At 39.2% G+C, this 20,659-nt stretch overlaps 1 protein-coding gene across 1 annotated transcript; it reads left to right on the forward strand.

Moving 5' to 3' along the window:
- The first annotated feature begins 4,535 nt into the window (after positions 1–4,535).
- LOC122317856 (V-type proton ATPase subunit c1-like) lies at positions 4,536–6,652 on the forward strand. The gene is made up of 3 exons (XM_043134897.1): positions 4,536–4,734; positions 4,900–5,185; positions 6,206–6,652. The coding sequence occupies exons 1-3, from the start codon at positions 4,659–4,661 to the stop codon at positions 6,336–6,338; spliced, it is 495 nt and encodes a 164-aa protein (XP_042990831.1). The 5' UTR covers positions 4,536–4,658; the 3' UTR covers positions 6,339–6,652.
- The last annotated feature ends 14,007 nt before the right edge of the window (positions 6,653–20,659 follow it).

Raw genomic sequence — 20,659 nt, forward strand, 5'->3', positions numbered from 1 at the left:
GGGATAGAGGATCACCTTGCCTTAATCCTCTTGAAGGAAAAAATTTCTGCCCTGGCCTCCCATTCACTACCACTGAATAACTTACTGATTGGACACACAACATTAGTAATTTAGTAATCTTCTCCCCAAATCCCAGTCTAATCAACATAGCTTGCAAGAAAGGTCATTCCACACGATCATATGCCTTTGACATATCAATTTTAACAACCATATTACCTATATTTCCTTTTTGCTTAGACTGTATTGAGTGAAGTAACTCAAAAGCAACCATAATATTATCAATAATGAGTCTGTCAGCAATAAAAGCACTTTGATTCTGTGAAATAGCAGTATGTAGCACCTTTTTCACACGATTAGCAAGGACCTTTGATATTAGTTTATATAAAACATTACATAAACTAATTGGTCTGAACTCCATCACTGTCTTAGGCTTCTTTACCTTTGGTATCAAAGCTATATGAGTATGATTTAAGTATGCCACCATCGATCCCCCATTAAGAAACTCTAAAACAACCTCACTTATATCACTACCAATGACACCCCAATGCTTCTGAAAAAAACCAGCCCCAAAACCATCAAGCCAAGGGGATTTCCAAGGTGACATCTGTTTCAGAGCCACATTCACCTTTTCTCCGTTAAAAGTCCCTTCTAACCCACACCTCATTTCCTTAATGATCTTTGGCTCAATATCACCAATACACCTTTCAATTTCAATTTCAGAAGGGTTGCTGGTTAAGTAGACTTCAGCAAAATATTCTCCAAAAGCACCCTCAATTTCTAACTGTTTACTCACTAAACACCCTTGAGAATTAGTAATCTCAGAGATAGTATTCTTTTTCTTTCGTTGGTTTACACAGGCATGAAAAAATTTTGTATTAAGATCACCTTGCTGCAACCAATGAGCCTTAGTTCTCTACTTCCACCAATATTCTCCTATTCCAGCAATTCATCCAGCTTTCTGCTTATATTTCTTATTTTAGAGGTATTTTCAGGCCCGTCCACCTCTTTTAGAATTTTGAGTTTACTAGATAAGAGCTTAATATCAGCCCCTCTCTTAGCAAACTTCTCTGAGGACCATAAACTGAGAGCTTGTCTATATGAGTTAAGCCTTCTTTGAACACTGGATCGTCTACATTTCCCCTCACCTCCATACCTCTTCCATGCCCTTTCCACTGTCACCCCACACTCCTCCTCCTTATCCCAACACATTTCATAGCGAAATATTCTCTTACCTTTCTCATAAGTAAATTTGTCTCTTGAGTAGGTAAGTAGACTAGGTAGATGGTCAGAACACCAAGCTACCATTGTTTCCACTTCTACTTTATTAAAAGATCTCCTCCAAGCTTAGTTGGCAATAGCTCGATCTAACCTTTCTTTAACAAAAGAACTGTCATCATGACCATTGCTCCATGTATACTTAATGCCCCTCCACCCAAGATCACACAATCCTCCATTAAATAAAGCCTCTCTAAATCTTCCATTTGCCTCTCCCTCCTCTCATTTTCTTCCCATTTCTCCCCTTGGGCCTTGGGACACTATCTCATTAAAATCTCCTAGAACACAACATCCCACCTCAGGAGAAGGTTTTAGCATTTACAGTAACTCCCAAGAACCCTTCCTCTTAGCAACCTCTGGATGCCCATAAAAACCAGTCATGAGGCACTTAGAACTCTCCCCTTTATTCTTAACCCATAGGTTAATATGCCATTGTAAGTAATTCCATAGCTCCACCCCCTCTACATCCTTCCACATCATCACCAACCCACCACACAATCCTCTCGATTCCACCACCATACAACCTTCAAAGCCCAATTTATTTTGCACAACTTCTACTTTCTCAAATCTCAACTTTGTCTCTATAATGAAGATAAAGTCTGGCAACTTCTCCTTTGCAAGTCTACAAAGGAACTGAATTGTCCAAGGGTTGCCAAGCCCTCGGCAGTTCCAACTTAAAGCCCTCATTGATCCTGGCAGGGCTGCCTTGCAGCACCTGCCAATAATAACAAAACTTCTGAATCAATGCCTTCCCTCCTAACTTTCTTAGTATTTACATCTCCACCTTCATCCTCCCTCTCCACCCTACTAATCAATCTCTTATTCCTCCCTAAAATCATCCCCAGACTTTTTGGTTTAACCACCTCTCTAGCTCTCCTCTTCCAAGTCTTTCTAACCTCATTTATTTTTTCAAACCCAGACTCCTCACTGCATATCCCCCCCTTGCAGCACTTAGATTGCTATCCCTTCACCTCATTAATCTCATCTTCTAACCCAACCTCTCCATCCCCACTTTTCATATTATTAATTTGCTCCTCTATCACATCCTACCCCTTTACCAACATTAACTCCCTTCCATTGTCCCCCTCATTTCTTTCTTCTTCACCTTCCTTCATTTTCACCACAATTGACTCCTCTTCTCTAGACTTAGTAAAATTTTCCTTACTCCCCACCTCATAAGAAGCTTTCCTCTCCTCTACTAGTATCTTCCTCATTTATTTTCCTCTCCCATGATTGTTTGTCCCCTCCTTCCTTATAGCCTTTTCTCCTAAATCCCCCATCAGCTCTAAGCCATGAGCCAAATTGCTCTTGAGAAGACTTTCCATTACCTAAACCCTCACCTCCCATCAAACACCCCTTCTCCCCATGAGTCAACCAACCACATTGAAAACATAGTCTAGGCATTTTCTCATATTTCACACTAGCCCACACATTCTGTCCATTCACCTTTATTCACATCCCACGAACCACAGCTTTCTTCAATGGAATTTCCACTCTAACTCGCAAGAATCCCCCCCATCCTATACCATTCACAGGAATATCCACCTTCATTAATCTTCCTAATGATTCACCAATTAAACGACCCTTCTCTTTTGTCATACAAAACATAGGTAAATTGTGAATCTGGATCCAGAATAGCTCATGACCAAAGCTCCACTCATTTGATTGAGCAAAAACATCAAAAACCTTAAGTACAAACAAATGGTTATCAAATAACCATGGTCTGCCATCCATCACTCTCAACTTATCAGCCACTGTGTGAAAAATAATTACAAACTTATTGTCACAAACCTCTCGAAATTCAGTTGGCTTACTGATATGCCAGATCTTATTCATCGTGCTTGACAAAACTTCCTTGCTAATCGATCTCTCCAGACAGATCTTCCCGACTAGATTACGCTCCCCCTGTTCTCAAGCTTCCACTTCAACCTCCTCACCAACATCGACAACCACTCTTTCTTCCTTCAATAGCCTTAGCTTCTTTCACTGTTCTTCCAAACTCTTCAGTCCACCACCAGCAGACTCATCCATGGCTACCTCGCACTCACTTTCCTTTTAGGTAGTTATAACTGCTTCCACCACCTCTATTTCCATAGAGAAAAATAGAGAGGAGACTCATGTACATAATTTTCTCCATATAATTGGTACTTATATGTGCATACATCCAAGCTTAAACATTCCCTAAATATATATATATATATATATATATATATATATATATATATATATATATTCTCAGCTTCCTTAACTCATGCTTAGTGCGAATATTGGATGCACATTGCATATTTGCCTAAATTTGGAAGCTTCTCATATTTGCCTAAATTCTCATGGTCTAGACATCTATATTTGCTTACAAGTTGTTTTTTCTTTTATTTTTTTTTTTTTTTTTTTACCTTCTTCTTTGGTAAAGATTGGTATGTCCTTTTAAAAAAAGTTTTTGTACTCAGTTCTGTTGGAGTTCATATTTCCTATGAACTCCGGTGTCAGGGTGAGAGAGATAGTTAGGTAAAAGAGTAATGATATACATATAACCCTTTTAATAACTATACAAAATCATGTTTTAAATTTGAGAATATTTGTGTATGGATCACATAGCATTAATTGAATATTTGTATTTTTTGAGTGCAAGTAGTCTCGACGAAACTCCAACACCATCAATCACCCCTCCTTCCATCCCCCTTGTCTTTTTTCTTTCTCTATTCAATCTCTTCTTCTTTCTATCATTCTTTTTCTCGTCTTCTCCCTTTTTTTTATTATTAATGTCTTCTTCTTTTTTCAATTTCCGGTTTTCCCCCATACTTTCAATCTTTTTCACAACCGTTTATACAATTATATTTTAAATGAGAGAATTTTTGTAAAGTAACTTATAAAAACATCACTTTACATAAATACCATTGTTTTAATACATGATTATATAAATGATTGTACCTCATTGCTATATTGTTCATGGGAGCACCTAATGCCGGATGCAATTACAATTTGGAGTCAGACCACCGCCTTGTACAGCCATGGAAGCTGAGCTTTGTGTCCATAATTATGCACGATTTTTTGATGTTATGCCCCATCCTTTGCCTTCGTTGTTGGGCGGCTTATTCACATCTCTCTTGGTCATTGTACGTGGGTGGGCTTCGTTTCTTTGTAGGGAAATGGGCTTGAGCCTGAAGTCAGTTCAGCTTGAAATTTTAATGCATCATGAGCCCATTGTCAATCTCAGCCCTTTAAAGTTAGCGGTACCGACGCTTCAAGGCTTCTACCATAAGTAGTTAAAAAGATACGGCCTCTACCGGGCCACCTCGAAGCTTCCTTCATCTCTCTTTCTATCGAACACACACACAATTTCCGATCAATTTCCCAAAGTCTCTCGTAATCGAATCCTTGGAAAGATGACCACATTCAGCGGGGACGAAACAGCTCCGTTCTTCGGCTTCCTCGGCGCTGCGGCTGCCCTCGTTTTCTCTTGTAAGCCCAAACCCTTACTCTCCGTTTGCACCGTAAAATCTCTCTTTTTCTCGGCAACCAAATAGATAACCTATATAAACGTACAAGCATGCCTTTATTTATTTATCTTCCTTTTAACCTCTTTAATTGCATTACGAATTTTGGTTTCCATTGTTTTGTTTTAAGGTATGGGTGCCGCATATGGCACTGCAAAGAGCGGTGTGGGCGTGGCGTCGATGGGAGTGATGCGGCCCGAGCTTGTGATGAAATCCATTGTGCCCGTTGTTATGGCTGGCGTGTTAGGTATCTACGGTTTGATCATTGCGGTTATTATCAGTACGGGGATTAACCCAAAGGCCAAATCTTATTACCTTTTCGACGGGTATGCCCACCTCTCGTCCGGTCTCGCTTGTGGTCTTGCTGGCCTTTCCGCTGGTATGGCTATCGGTATCGTTGGCGATGCCGGTGTGAGGTACTCTCTCTCTCTCTCTCTCTCTCTCTCTCTCTCTCTCTCTCTCTATATATATATATATATATATATTTGTATATAATATCATTGTTTGTCTGATATTGGCTGGAATGGAATGTGAGTGGATAAATTGACTGGGGAAATGATATTCCCACCCGACGGGACCCACCGACAAAAACCACCGACTGTAGTATTCACAAGTGCAATTGATCAGTATTAACATAACTTGTAAATCTATAGGTTTTAGGGTTACGGTGGTGTTCCGACGTCATATATAACAAGGTCTTGTGTTCATCTCCATTATTTGGTTGATAAGAATACATATGGTGATAAATGAAATTGTTCTCTATTTATGCACAGGATCTGTTTCTCATAGGCTATTATGAATTAGATTCTTGATAAAGACATTGTAACAACTCATTCCTAGCAAAAATTAAGAATCTCAAATTTGAATTTGCAAACTTTAGGAATAGGACACCAGAATCTAAATTATGTTGTGTATTTATTTTGGTTCATTTGTATGATATCCTGTCATTGATCAGTTAAACTGGTTAGGAAACAGTTTTCTTTTAAATGAATCTTTGGGATGATTTTTGTTTAAAAAGATTCATATAAATGTCATTATGGTGCCTTAATAGAGATTGGATATTTTTCAAAGAGTAATGCTACATGTACTTACAACTTTACTTACATTTTTACTTTCAAGACTGATTTTATTAGTTTTCTCTTCAAATTCAAATTTTAAATTCAAATTTCATAATCTTTAGGATATCAATAGCTGACATGTGGGTAATTAAGATTTTAGTAAGTTTTTAGTAAGTTTTTCTTAAGTACACTTAGCATTTCTCTTTCTCAAATGCTGGTTGGAGATGCATAAGTTCTTTTTGGCAATACGATTTACAAATTCCTATAATTCTATAGAAATGAGCGTTTGCAATATGATTTACATGAAAACTACTTTCTACATTGATGATTTATTCTGTATTAGTTTTTCCTTTGATGGAAGTTGATTGTATTTTGCAGAGCAAATGCACAACAGCCAAAGCTTTTTGTTGGAATGATTCTTATTCTCATCTTTGCCGAGGCCTTGGCCTTGTATGGCCTCATTGTTGGTATCATCCTTTCTTCCCGAGCTGGCCAATCGAGAGCAGATTAGAGAAAGGTTTTCTGTCAGTGGCTGGTTTTGGCATTGCATATGTGACTTCAGGTCCGTGATGCATACAAAGTGTGCGGTGTTGTGTCAACTTATTCATTTTCGACGTGATCTTTTAATTATGCTATCTAGATTTTCTGAACTAATTTGGAGCCAAGTTTCCTTCAGAATAAAGCTTTTGAAGCTGCTGCTTTAGCTATTGTTGTATTTTAGATTATAGTTCAAAGTAGTCTAAAAACCTTCTTTGTAGCAAAACGCTCCTAAACATTTTATTTATATTTCTGATTTTAATTAATATACCTGAAGTCATTTTTCTAGAACATTGTAGTTATGACTGTTTGCATTTGTGTGCGTGCCTGCTTATGCAAATGTGTGCATGATTGAGATTTCTTTATTGCTACTATTGTTTGCTTGCTGGGGCGTCCTTGATGGAGCCCTTATGCCAGGTTCATCCAAGCAATTGACGATGTGAGGGAATTAGTTGCGTGGTCTTTAAGTTTGAAGTTTGTGATGTACTATGTTCTCTTATTATCTGGATGTTTGGAGTATCCTGCTCTTGGTCCTTCATTTAGGAATTTCATAAGGCATTTGGGTAGTGGTTTTCTCTTTGTTTATCTGTTAAGATTACTTTGCTGCTCAACCTATCTTCTCAGTTGTCCGGTGTTAATAAAAAAAAAAAAAAAACAATTACTTTGCTGTTCACACATATGTTGCTGGTATGAATTTGGAGTCTATTGATTATGTCGTTTTTGGATGAAGAACTTCTTGATTAGGCAACATGTTGCTGGAAACAGACAGTCCAGATCACTCTGGTTATAAATACTTGCTTTGTGTGATGAAACATTTGGAATGTATTGATACTTGATGTTTTCACCAGGAAAGGGTGGGATGGTTGGGAGACGTTATGCTAGGGCTGTAAATAAACAATGCAACCCTGCCCGAATTCAAAAAATTAGACTCAGTTATTAAATGATATAAAAATATATAAAACTCGTCCAACTAAATATATATGGCAGACGTAGTTATGATGAATATTTTTGTACGTATATAATTCATTATTTTATGAACATAATTATATAAATATATTAAAATCTTATACAAGTATAATTGATTAGAGTTGGATAAGAGCTGCTGAGAGTAAGAATATCAGTTGTTTTATTTTTATTTTTTTAATTTAATATTTGTTTTAATAAAAATTATAACGAGCCGAGTGTTAACATCTACAAATGTTCAATTAGAGTTTGAGTGAGCTTGAGCTTTATTTTTTAATAATCGAGCCAAATTGATGTGACATACTTCAACATCTTCTATATCATTGGTTTGTAAAAATATGGGCTTGCAAAAAGGATCTATCGGAGAAATGATGCTTAAACGTGCCTATGAGGCTTTCTCGTGCTCATCAAATTTGAACTCTTTACATTTGCCCTAAAGGGTGGATTGATTTGATTGTTTAGCAGTTCATCGAAGATTTCTAATTATAAAGTAGCCTAGTATTTGATACGATTAGCACCGATTTGAATTGAAGATAGAGAATTTTAAATAAGGCATAGGCCCGAATTTGTCAAGCTCAGTCATGTGAAACTTTTGTCTGACTTGGATGGTTTATTTTATTTTATTTTATTTTTTTTGAAATAGACTTAATTTCATTTACTGAAACCGAAGTTACATCTGTGACTAATCAATATAGGAAAGTCCAGATTATCAGCCAAACTGCTCATCTATTAGGGGCTCTTCCGCCAACAAATTTCTTTGTGACGGACATTGTCTAAAACTTCTATACCTTCTCTCCTGACAACAGTCAATAGAAAAAGCGCTTTGTTAAAACAGAGCTAAACGACATTTCTTCTAAAGAAGAAAGGTGCAACCACGCTCCACCCTCCTAAGGAGGAGGAGTACAACCACACTCTCTCATCCCAAGGAGGAAGAGTACAAACACCTACCCTCCTCTAAATGAGGAGTAGGACAAAACACTCACGTTCTTCCAAAAGAGGAGTGGGACACTAGACTATTTCTTTTTTATTTTTAACAATTGAAACAGAAACAAAACCTGCAAATACATAAAACAAATAAAATGGCAATGGGTGTAAAAACAAGTGGGCCTAGACTAAGCCAAAAAAGGCCCAGCTAGTGTGAACGTGGGGCCCAGCCCGTTAGGGTTTTCAACTTTCTTCTGTTGCCACCACCCGTCCTCTCCTCGTTTTTCCTTTGCATCTTCCCAGTTGTAGAGTGCCCCTCCACCATCACTTGAGCATGCCGCCGTCTCTCACCCTGCTGTGCTTCTTGGACCACTCGCAGACGGCTTCGGATGACCGATAGCATGCTTCGGAATGGCTGGTAGCGTGCTTCGATATGGCTGGACCAATCTGGTAGCGTGCTTCGAAATAGCCCTCTGTTCTTCTAGATGAATTGAGCTCGTGAGCTCATGCCGAAACTCGGCTTCAGAGGCTAACCAAACTCCATCACACAAACCAGGGAATCCCGGAAAGGCTGGTAGCATGTTTCGGTTTAGCTGGACGATCTGTTCGTGCCGCCACCCCTCCGTCTCGGACATGTTCCCGCCCTCTGTTCTTTCTAGATGAAAACAGAGCTCGAAAGTTTACGTCGAAACCCAGCCTCAAATGCCCACCAAACGCCAGCACAAAAACCACCACCTCGGAGCAGAGGTGGTTTCTAGATCCACTACGCGAGAGACACACAAAACAGCCCTAAAACCACCGTTAAACAGCCACCTCCAGCCTTATTTTAGTACTTAAAACAACCTAAAGTAAACGGAGAGATGGGAGGGAGGGGGAGGCCGAGGCTCCCACCTCCCTCTTGGGGGGGTCTATCGGGCTTTGTTCTATAGAGAGAGAAGGAGAGAGAGAGAGAGAGAGAGAGAGAGAGAAGGAGATTCGAAATCGTGCACCACCTAGATGGTTTATTTAAACTTAGAATTGGAGGTTTTAGGCTCGCTAGACTTGTAGATTCCAACTATTTTTTCATCTAGATTATGGTGCTACCTAGCCTATGTTAATAGGTAGCAACAGCCCTGCAACCACCGAGGCAAGGCGGAAATCTTCCAACCCGTCCCAAGCCCTGCTTTGATCTCCTGTCCGCTCGTATCTGTTGAATGGACGAGTAGGTTAACCAACACTCCGTCCAGCATCCTGCATATCAGCTCCACATAATCCAAATCAGACTTACTTCAAATTAGCCCATCCAAATTTCGCCACCTTCAAATCAATCCTATGTCTCAGTGTAGAAAATCAAGAATCTAGACAACAAACAATCATAAAAAATAAACAAGATCATTCCACATTCCAGAATCTCTTGGCCATTAGAGATTACAGATTTGTGGAACTAGAGGCTATTTGGACTGACGACCAAGAATGTTGGTCTTTGGACCCTAGTCGTGGCTCTTTGGACCCCGTGAAACCCAAAGCCTTGGTCTCTGGAACCCATAAGTCTCTCAACCGTGTGAGAGATCTTTGAAACTTGTGAATGGATAGAAACTATAGACATTGTCAAACTCTTAAGAAAAAGAAGAGGAAAAGAAAGAGCTAGGAGGGAAGAAAGAACTGTTGGGGGTAGAACAAGGATATGTTTTTTTTTTTTTCTTTTTTTTTTTTTGGGGGGGGGGGGGGAAGTGGTTTGGGAAAAAGAAAAAAAGAAAAAAATATTATAAAAAGGAAGAGAAAGGCCAAGAAGGAGGGGGGTCTACAAAGCTAAAAGATACCAAGAGGTGGTCTCGAGACATTTTTCCGATTCAATTATTTTTTATTTAGTAATTAAGAAAGTGTTTTTTATGATGTTGTGAATTTTTTTAATTTTTAAGTGTATAAAAATTATAGGTGACTTGGTTGATGAATGGAGCAATTGATTTGATAGGTGAATTCCTCCCACAACAAGATGAAGGGATTGTGAGACCACCCTTATTCCAAAAGCTTAAGTTAATGGAAAAATAGATATCATTTTATTATATATTTTATATCTTAACATTTTCCTTACGTGTAGCCAGACTATTCCTCAATGGGTAGCACAACACATATAATATTTAATTAAATGAGACAGAGTGTAGAGTCAGGATTTGAACTCAAGACCTCTGCTCTAATACTATGTAAAATCACCACTTGTCTTAAAAATTTAAACTAATGAAAATAGGTAAATTTTATTATATATTTTAATAGGGATCAATGGTTGACAGGTAGTATCGGAAGACAATGGATCAACACCCAAGCAACGTAATTCCTTGTTGAGGAAAGTCAAGTCCATCATGACACTGGGGTTTAATTGATGGATCATTTGTTCAGCATGCAAAAGACAAAAAATACACGATTTTCCAAAGAAACTAAAAATCCAAAGCTCACGATGATCTTAGAAATGACACAATATAAAGATGACATTAATTCCTAAAGCTTTTAACTACGCACCGCTAAACAAACCCTAGCTTCCCCAATTTTTTGTTACATCTAAATTGGGAAATGTAGAGGGAAAACACAAATGGAAGGGATATGTATGTATATTAATGAGGAAATAAGGCTCTCTTCGAGAGAAGCACCTCCAAACAACAATATAACAGTACAACTGAGAAATTCCATATGATTCCATTCTTCCTTCTACTACATCTATTTATACCATGATAATGAAATACGAAAATATCCTTAGGTACAATTAAGACATTAAAATAATATAAGGATCTAAGATAGAGTGGGCCATAGCCCAACGTATGCCCAAGCCTGGATGCCTTAAGTCTTTGTAGCCTTTCTTCTGAGCCCATCACGTATAAGCTCTTTTAGATTTTTGCTCTAGGGTTATCTCAACTAGTCGACAACCTCCTAATACTTCATCTTCCCAGTTCAGTTCTTCCCTTGTCAGCGTGTAACAAATCCCCCTCCCATCAAAATACCTTGCCTACAAGGTGTGGGTACTCGGCGCACAGTTGGTGGTACGGCTCCCATGATGTCTCTTCTTGTGGTTGTCCCTGCCACTAAATCAAGAGCTCAACGAAGGGTTTGTTCTTCACCTTCCTCATTGGCTTGGTAAGCCCTTCCTCAATCTCTGGTTTAAAGACTCCTCTGTTATCTACTGGTGGTAGTGTCAGAATGGGGCTAACCTGGTAACCTATCTTCTATTTCAGTTGTGATACATGAAGCACATCATGGATCTGAGCAGACTCTAGGAGCTAAAGGTGGTAGGCCACCTCACCTATTTTCTAGACCACTTGAAATGGTCCATAGAATCGAGGGGAAAGCTTGAAGCTTTGGTGATAGCGGATGGAGAATTGTCAGTATGGTTGAAGTCTCAAGTAAACCCAATCCCTAATCTGGTAATGTTGTTCTTTTCTCCCCTTGTCAGCATATTTTTTCATATGTTCTTGAGTCCTAACCAGGTTTTATTTCAATAGGTTCCACAATTGGTCAAGGTCAAGCAAGGTAATCTCCACCTCTTCAACTCTTGTTGTTCCAGCAATATAGCTGACTAGTCTAGGGGGATTATACCGATATAAAGCCTTCAAGAGTGTGACTTTACTTGATGCATGTTGACTAGAATTGTAGCACCATTATGCTAGGGCAATCCATTTTGACCAATCCTTCGACCTATCCCTTACGTACCTTCTAAGGTAGTTCTCCACCCATTTATTGATAGATTCTGTTTGATGATCCATTTGAGGATGGTAAGTAGTGCTAAATGCTAGCTGGACTCCTTGTAATGAGAACAATTCCTTCCAAAACCTACTGGTAAAAGTAGGATCCTTGTCTGAGATAACCAAGTTGGGCATGCAATGCAATTTGAAAATATGTTTTAAGAAAAGTTGGGCTACCACCTTAGCAGTATGGGATGAGAGAGTGGGATAAAATGAGAGTACTTGGTAAACGTGTCGACTACCACCCACAGAGCATTAAACCCTCTAGATATAGGTAAACCATCAACAAAATCCATAGTTCTGTCAGTCCATGGTGTAGAGGGTATGGGTAGGGGTTGGAGGAGACCACTGTGAAATGTGTTATCTACCTTCACACTTTGGCAACTATCACAGCTCCTTAAGAATGCCTTCATATTAGACTTCTGGATAGGCTAGTAGAAATCTCTCTTAACCCTGTGCAGAGTTTTATCAAAGCCTAAGTGGGGCTGTTGTGCATTAAGTCAAGTAACTTGTGGATGAAAGTTTGGTTGGTAGGGATATACACTATACCATTGTAGAATAAAACTTCATTTTTCACTAAGTATGGTGGTGGTAACTGCCCCTATTCATGTTTCTCCCTCATAACTTGGGTTTTGTCATCAATCATATATAAAGCCTTGATTTTAGTCATCCAATTCCAATTAGGGAAAGAAATAATCGAGATAGTTATTTCAGTTTCCCTTCCTTGCCTTGATAAGGCATCAACTACTTGGTTCTCTCTACCCTTCATGTATTCAACAATGAGGTCATAGCCCATAAACTTAGAAATCCACTTTTGTTGCATGACAGTCCCTGCTCTTTGATCCAATAGGAATTTAAGACTTTAATGGTCTGTTTTGACCACAAAGGGTTGACCCAATAGTGGCGCCACTTTTGTACTACAAAAACTAGTGCTAGCGGTGGAGAGTCCTAGAGCTCTACCCTTCAATGCTTGACTAAAGAATGCTAAGGGTTTGCCTGGCTGCATTAAAACTTCTCCAATAGCGTCTCCTAAAGCGTCACACTCAATGACAAAGGGTGACTGAAAATTGGGAAGGGCCAAGACTGGGGTTCAGTTATGGTTGTTTTAAGCCTGTCAAAGCAGTTTGTGCTTCCTCATCCTAAACAAAACTATCCTTCTTAAGCAAGCTGGTTAGCTTGGTAGCTATAGCCTCATATCCTCAAACAAATCTTCTGTAATAGCCTGTTAAACCCAAGAAACCTCTAAAGGCCTTGATAGATTTAGGTATTAGCCAGCCCAACATAGTCTTAATCTTTTCTGGATATGCTCGAACTCCTTGGCCAAATATTAAGATTGTATTTGGGTAGTGAGATGATCTCAGATACTCTGTAAATAATAGTAAAAAGTAATGAAAAGAGTATTAAATAATAGTACAGGTAAAAATTAATAATAAAATAATGAATAGTAGTAAAGTATTCTTACCACCCAAACTAGCCCTAAATGACCCAAATATGAGATCTCTGTGCAGCCAAAATAGCATTTGCTTAACTTAGTAAATAATTGATTTTCCCTTAGGATATCAAAGGCGACCTTCATATGGTTTAAGTGGGCTTCCTCATCCCTGCAATAAATCAAAATGTCATACAAATAAATAAATAAGCTTTTGGAAATAAGGCTTTAAAACCTGATTCTTGAGGCTTTAGAAAGTGGAGGGACATTGACTAAGCCAAAAGGCATAACTAGAAATTCATAGTGCCCCTCATGTGTTTTGAACTCAATCTTAGGGATGTTTTCAGGTTTCACCCTAATTCGATGGTAACCTGACGTTAGATCAAGCTTTGAAAACACCTTGGCGCCATTTAGCTCATCCATTAATTCTTCCACAGCTGGAATGTGGTACTTATCCTTGACAGTGACACTGTTTAGTGCCCTATAATTGAGACATAAATAGCACTTGCCATTTGCCTTCCTCATCAGCAGTACAGATGATGAATTGGGACTTTGACTGAACTTGATCACTCCTAACTCCAGTAATGCCTTGATTATTTTTTCAATTTCATCCTTCTGGAAATGTGGATAGCGATAGGGCCTAACAGAGACTGGTTTAGTTTTAGGTTAGAGGGTGATGGCATTTTCATGAGATCTGGTTGGTGGTAGGCCAGAATGGTGGGAAAAAACTGTCAGGCTAAGGGTTGAGGAGGAGCTATATAGGTTTTAGAATGGGGGGTGTTGTTGTGGGTGGAAGTTCTTCTATCAACAGACCCCTTTATTCTCTAATCTGTTGGCCTTGTTGACTGCCCCAACTTCTTCAATCCATGTGTTGCCACTCAACCCTTTTATTGTTACTATAGCTTTTTTATGTGTAAATTGCATGGTGAGTTGCTGAAAGTTCCATAAGATAGAGCTCATCCCTTGCAACCAGTGTAACCTAACACAATGTCACAACCTACCAACACAAGCACATTCATGTCGACATTGAACAATACCTCTTGAAAAGTCACATTAACCCCCTATATTTTCCCTTCACTCTATACTTGATCCCCATTTGCCACTTTCACCCTCACTCTCTCATCCTCCTTCACAGTTAAGGTAACTTTAGTGAGTAGAGCTAGATCCAAGAAGTTGTGAGTACTTCTTGAATCAATGAGGATAGTGACTGCTTGGTTGCCAATTTTGCCTATAACTCTCATGGTTCTTGAGGTTCAAAGACCTTTATATAGCATGTAGAGAAATTTCTGGGCATTTTCCAAATTGAGAAAGTGTCATACTACTGTCAAGTGGCATTTCCCAAGCACTTCTTGTTCATCTTCTACTTCTTCAATTAAATAGAAGTTTGGGCTTTGACAACTGTGGCCTAGATTCCATTTGGAATCACAGTAGTAATAGAGGCTTTTTTCCCTTTGATCCCTTATTTGGTTCTGGTTGATCTTTTGAACTGGACTACTGCTTTTGGTTGGGTTTTAGGCTTGCCTATGGTATGGAAATTTGGAGTAAATTTAAGGGAGGCTGGTTATGGGTGATATGGGTGTGGGATTATATAGTTTAGTCTTTTATGTAAAGACACATTCTGTTCTTGTATTTTGGCCAGATCGTAAGTTGTGATCAGATTGTTGAGGCTAAACATTCTGACAAGCAACCGAATTTCATCTCAAAGGCCCTTAAGAAAATATCTTAATTTGTATGTTTCAAATAACCCACACAGCCTGTTGGATAAGGCTTCAAAGTTTTCTTTGTATTCCTCTACAATGCCCACTTGCCTTAGTCTAGTCAATTGTTCCATAGGATCATCATAGCTACTAGGGCCAAATCTGACTAATAAGAGCATTAACAAATTCATCCCATCTAGTTAATCCACTAGATTCATCTAGATCCTGAAACCATACTAGTGCTTTACCCTCCCTATGAAATGACACTAGTCTTAAACGATGGTGTGGAAGAGTATTGTGAAATGTGAAAAATTGGTTCACCTTATACAGCCACCCATGTGAGTCATTACCATTAAAGACAGGGAAGTCCAATCTTATAGATCTGAGTTGAATCTCCCATGTATGAGGTATGAGTTGTTGTCATCTATTACCCTTATTCTGAATTGGAGATCCACTTGATACTACTTTGTTTACATTGTGTAGATTTGTTGCCATGGATGTAAACTGTTGCATCATGGTCTCTATCTGGTGTCTCATTGCTTGCATCTCTACTTTGATCGCATTAAACTGAGACTCAATATTTTTTATGTGGTTTTCTATCATTTTCTTGAAAGAAGTGAATCCTTCTTGTAAGTCTTTAAGATGCATACCTTCATCCATGGAAAATTTTGGTACATAATCAAGGGCTCTGGTACCACTTTATTACAACTAAGTTGGAAAATGTAGAAGGAAAACACAAATGGAAGGGAAGTGCATGTATATTAATAACGAAATAAGGCTCTTTCTGAGGGGAGCACCTCCAAACAACAACAGAACAATATAGCATAGAAATTCTAGATGATTCCCTTCTTCCTTACACTACATCTATTTATACTTTGATAATGACATACGAAAATACCCTTAAGTACTATGTGTTATAATTAAGACATTAAAACAATATAAGGATCTAAGATAGAGTGGGCCACAGCCCAACGTATTGTGATAACCCGCTCATCCTTTCTTCTATAATTATGAGCTTCGATCTACGTGCCGAGTTTCGATAACGTGTTTTAAAAGATATCAAGCAGATTTCAAAGCAAGATAAATATTTTAAAGCTTACGAATATTTTAAATATTCTGGAAATATTTATATGTGATATTTTCAGTGTTATTGGACTAAACTTGTTTTTAAAATAACACAATTATAATATTTTGATGAGCTCTAAAAATATTATAATTGTGAAAAATTATTTAAATAAAGTATTTTAATCATTTAAAAATATTACGATATTTAACTTTACGTTGAAAACTCTAAATTAATTTAAATGATTTTATCTTCTTCGAGTAATTAACGAGACTTCATCATTTTAATTCTTCTCAGTGTTTTATTTTAAATAAAACACGTACGTGTTTTCAATCAGTTTTAAACTCACCGATAGATCATTTTGAAGATCCCGAAACGAGAAGAATTAGGATTAAATACCCAAGTCCCTACCTTTTTCCCTCACTTTTCTCTTTTTCCTCTCTTTCTCTCCCCTCTCCCTCTCTCCCAGCCCGGCTGTTTAGCTTCCTCTATAGCCAAACCACTCCCTTCTCCAGCCCAACCACCGCTGATCACCAGCTGCCCTTCTACCTTCGGCCAACATCTCCTCACACCAGCGAGCTCCCACGTGCCCTCCTCCTTCCTCCACGGCATCACCTCTAAAATAGGTTTCACCACCATACAATGCCAGCTTGACCTCCAACCACCACTAATGGAATCCTCACTCCATGGGCTTTATTTCCATGGTTTCCTTTCCTCTTACCTCTCTCTCTCCGATGGGTCACACACACACACGGTTTCACCACCATGCACGGCTACCCACGCCACCTTACCACCACCACCATGATCCTCTCACCACCACGACCTTCTCCAACCATTTTCATGTCCAACTGAGTTACCTACAACTCTCATTCTCTCATGCACGGTTTACACTACTCATGGTTGATTCGCTGTTGTGAGCAACTGTCCAGCCACCACCCCGCCACCAACAGCTTCACCACCTCATGAGCTTCCCTTCCATAATCTCCATTCCACCCAGCTCTCTCTCTCTCTCTCTCTCTCTCTCTCTCTCTCTCTCTCTCTCTCTCTCTCTCTCTCTCTAATTGGCCACCATGCACCACCACCGTAATCTCTAGCCACCAAGGAACTACCAACACCCATCCACCTCCCCCATGAGCCTTTTTCTCTCTCTCTACCCAAAATGGGTCTCTCATGGCCTAGATCTACCACCAACGGCCCTAGTGCGACCGTGCTCCACCTCTCCTGCCACCAAGCACTTCCACCAGCCTCCATTTTCCTCCCCCTAGCTTCCCACGAAATTCCATGGCCTTCCTTCACCTCAAGCACCCTCACTCTCTCTCGAGTGCACTGTTCATGGTGTGATGCCACCGTGCTCGCCACCCAGACCACCACGAGGCCACCTTAAGCCTTTCCAAGACCACGCCTAGCTATTCCCAAGCTCAAACCTCCACTTTGCATGGTGGACAACCACTATATGCGGTGGTAACCGCCACGTATGACTCCTCTGACATCTTGATCGTGACGGGCAGCAAGCAACGTACGAGTTCTCCCATCGATGGTATAACCCTCTATCTTTCATTATTTATGATATATGCTAGTTAATAGGTTGTGGACTGTGCTGTTAGTGTTGTGGAGTTCGTTATGAAGTATGGTTGTGTAGTAAAGTGTTGGGCATAATTATGTAGTGTTGTGGACTATGCTATGAAGTATGGGCATGAGGTATATGCCATAGTTGTGATGCAGCGTGGTGTGTGAAGGGAGTAACGTGGAACGTACTCCATGTAGTGCAGCGACGTACCGTGTGAAGAGAGTACACATGGTGTGTGCCCTATATTGTGTAGTGATGCACCATAAGGCATGTCACGTATAAAAGGATGCTTGCATAGTTGAGGAGTGTAGAGTGTATTGTGCAGCGTCGAGAACTGTGTAACAGTGTCCTGAAACAGCTATGACGTGACCTGTAGTCCGAAGTGACGGGTGTCACCTTGTGGCTGACTTATGGCTAAGAGTATGTGTGAAGTGGTAGAAAGGTATCAGAGTAGTGCAGCAGAAGCATGACGGCATCATGCTGTAACTCGAGATTTGTCTCGAGCTACGTGATGTGACAAAGGTGCATTTGTGGATGCAATTCTCTTGTTAAGTGTTGGGATGAACTTGTATAGGGTCGAGAAGTAGGAAGAGTCCTATCGACCAAGTCTAAGTAAGTTAGTATCAGAGTATAAAGCTTGTCTATACAAGCGGGCGTTCATTGGATTATAAGTTGGTCTTAAGTGATAAAAAGGATAAGATACATGTGCCTCTAGCAAGACACGTATGCCGGACTGGTTTACTATATGTAATGGGTAATCTATCATCAGCATGGTTACACGATATTTTAGCCTCAGAGTGGGCTTTAAGCCTTGTGGCATGTATGGATGGGAATAAGGATTGAGTATGGGCTAAGATGCATGAAGGTAGTGATGAGTATATCATCTAAGGTTGGAACGCGTGACTCTGTCGGTCAGAATCATGCGTCAGAATGTAGAAATAGAAGATTATGATGAAGATCTTAGTGTCTCAACCCTAAGGTGAATTATAGACATTCACTATAAGGAATAGGACCCCAAAGGTTTTAGCATAGTATATGGCATGTAAAAGCCCATGAATGGATGAAGTGTGTTCCAAGTGAGGCATAGTTCTATTTCTAGTATAGTTGCTTATATATTAGATAGAGAATGACATAAGGTTATGGGTATGCATGTAGGTTGCCATCTGACACCCACTTAAACGAACTGCATGGAATGAGTATAGCATGAAATCTAGGTTAGTATTGCGTTCATACTCTTCTAGAGTTTTCTAAAATAAATGAAGAAGAAAACGAAAGCTTTTTCCTTAAGATGCTTTACGAACTGACGCTTTTCTCTACGAAATACGTTTTACAAAAGGAAAGCTAACTATAAGTTTTCGAGTATAAGTAAGTAATGGCCCTCCTTGGCAGCCCCTTTTCATGCACCCAAAGTATGTAAGTGTATGCATGTGGATGGATGTTATACGTGGTACGTATTGTATATATGTTCACAAAAGGAAACGAATCGAAGCTTAAAAAAATGCACAAACTGATGTTTTAAATGATGCCATAAAAGAAAACTGTTTTTAAAATGTTCAATGCTTTTAAAATGACTTTTGTGAATGTAAGGATTGTAAGAACTGTAAAAAACTAAATGGACTGAAAAGGAATGAATGGACTGAATGTTTAATGTATGAAAATACATAACGGCCACATGAATAGAATGGAAAGGTACCAAAAGGACTGAACTGGGCGGATTACAATGCCGGGTAAGTAATACTGGTAATGCACCAAGTGCTGCACCCTGACGGAATGGATTCCCAACCCGTGGCCACAGGCGGAATCAGATCCAAAAGACTGCTAACCCCAACACACAGGGTGTAACAGTGTACAACGGCCAATGAAAGCAATAAAAAAGATGAATGTATGCAAGTTAAGAAAAAATGCATGTATGTAGGAAAGGATGTATGCATGAATGTATGTATGAAAATATGTATACATAAACAAACTCTTTAAGAAATGACGGTAGTGTGGCGTGAGAAACTGTTTTACGAGAAGAAAACATTTTTAAAGAAAATTCCATCTCGCAACATTTTAAAATGAATTACATGTCCATGCATGATATGTATATGATATGTATGGAGTGATGAATGCATGACTAAAAACATATGTTATTATATTTTAACTGTATGAAGTAATGCTTACGAGTCATCGACTCATTTTAATTTTTATGTGTGCCCTCCCAGAGACAAGATAAGCACGACGTGTCAGGACGGGCACAGCCCAAGGGAAAGAACGTGAAAGCCTAGACATGTTATTTTGTACGAGAGACTTTAATTATGAAATTTAATATTTTCCACTATAACCTTTTAAATTAAGAAACGAGTTTTATTTATAAACATTGAGTCTTTTGTATCCTAGCACGAAAGAAAAGAAAATTTCAAAAGGAATTTTAATTCTCGTCTATTTTTATTAAAATCATTTTCTAAATGACCCACCATAAGGACGGGCGTTACACGTATGCCCAAACCTGGATGCCTTTAGTCTTTGTACCCCTTCTTCTCAGCCCATCACGTATAAGCACTTTTAGACTTCTGCTCTAGGGTTATCTCAATTGGCCGACACCCTCCCCTTCTTCCATTGTTGGCATGTAACATTTTTCCACAGTTCGACAAGAGTTGGATAGAAACTAGTAACATGCAGCAGCTAGCATGGTGGTTGTTTGTTGTCACGAGTTTTTGGACCATGGAAACAAAATAATACCTTCCCCATATTTTCTAAAGAAAAGCTTTATTATGGCTAGCTATATGTACGTGAACTCGCAAACTCTCTCTCTCTCTCTCTCTCTCTCTCTCTCTCTCTCTCTCTCTCTCTCTCTCTCTCTCTCTCTCTCTCTCTCTCTCTCTCTCTCTCTCTCTCTCTGTGTCTGTGTGTGTGTGTATGTTACCGCACGTTTTCTTTAACTAAGGATCAATTAAGACGAAGAT

This window comes from Carya illinoinensis, chromosome 8, assembly GCF_018687715.1.
Source record: "Carya illinoinensis cultivar Pawnee chromosome 8, C.illinoinensisPawnee_v1, whole genome shotgun sequence".
NCBI classification, from domain to species: Eukaryota; Viridiplantae; Streptophyta; class Magnoliopsida; order Fagales; family Juglandaceae; genus Carya; species Carya illinoinensis.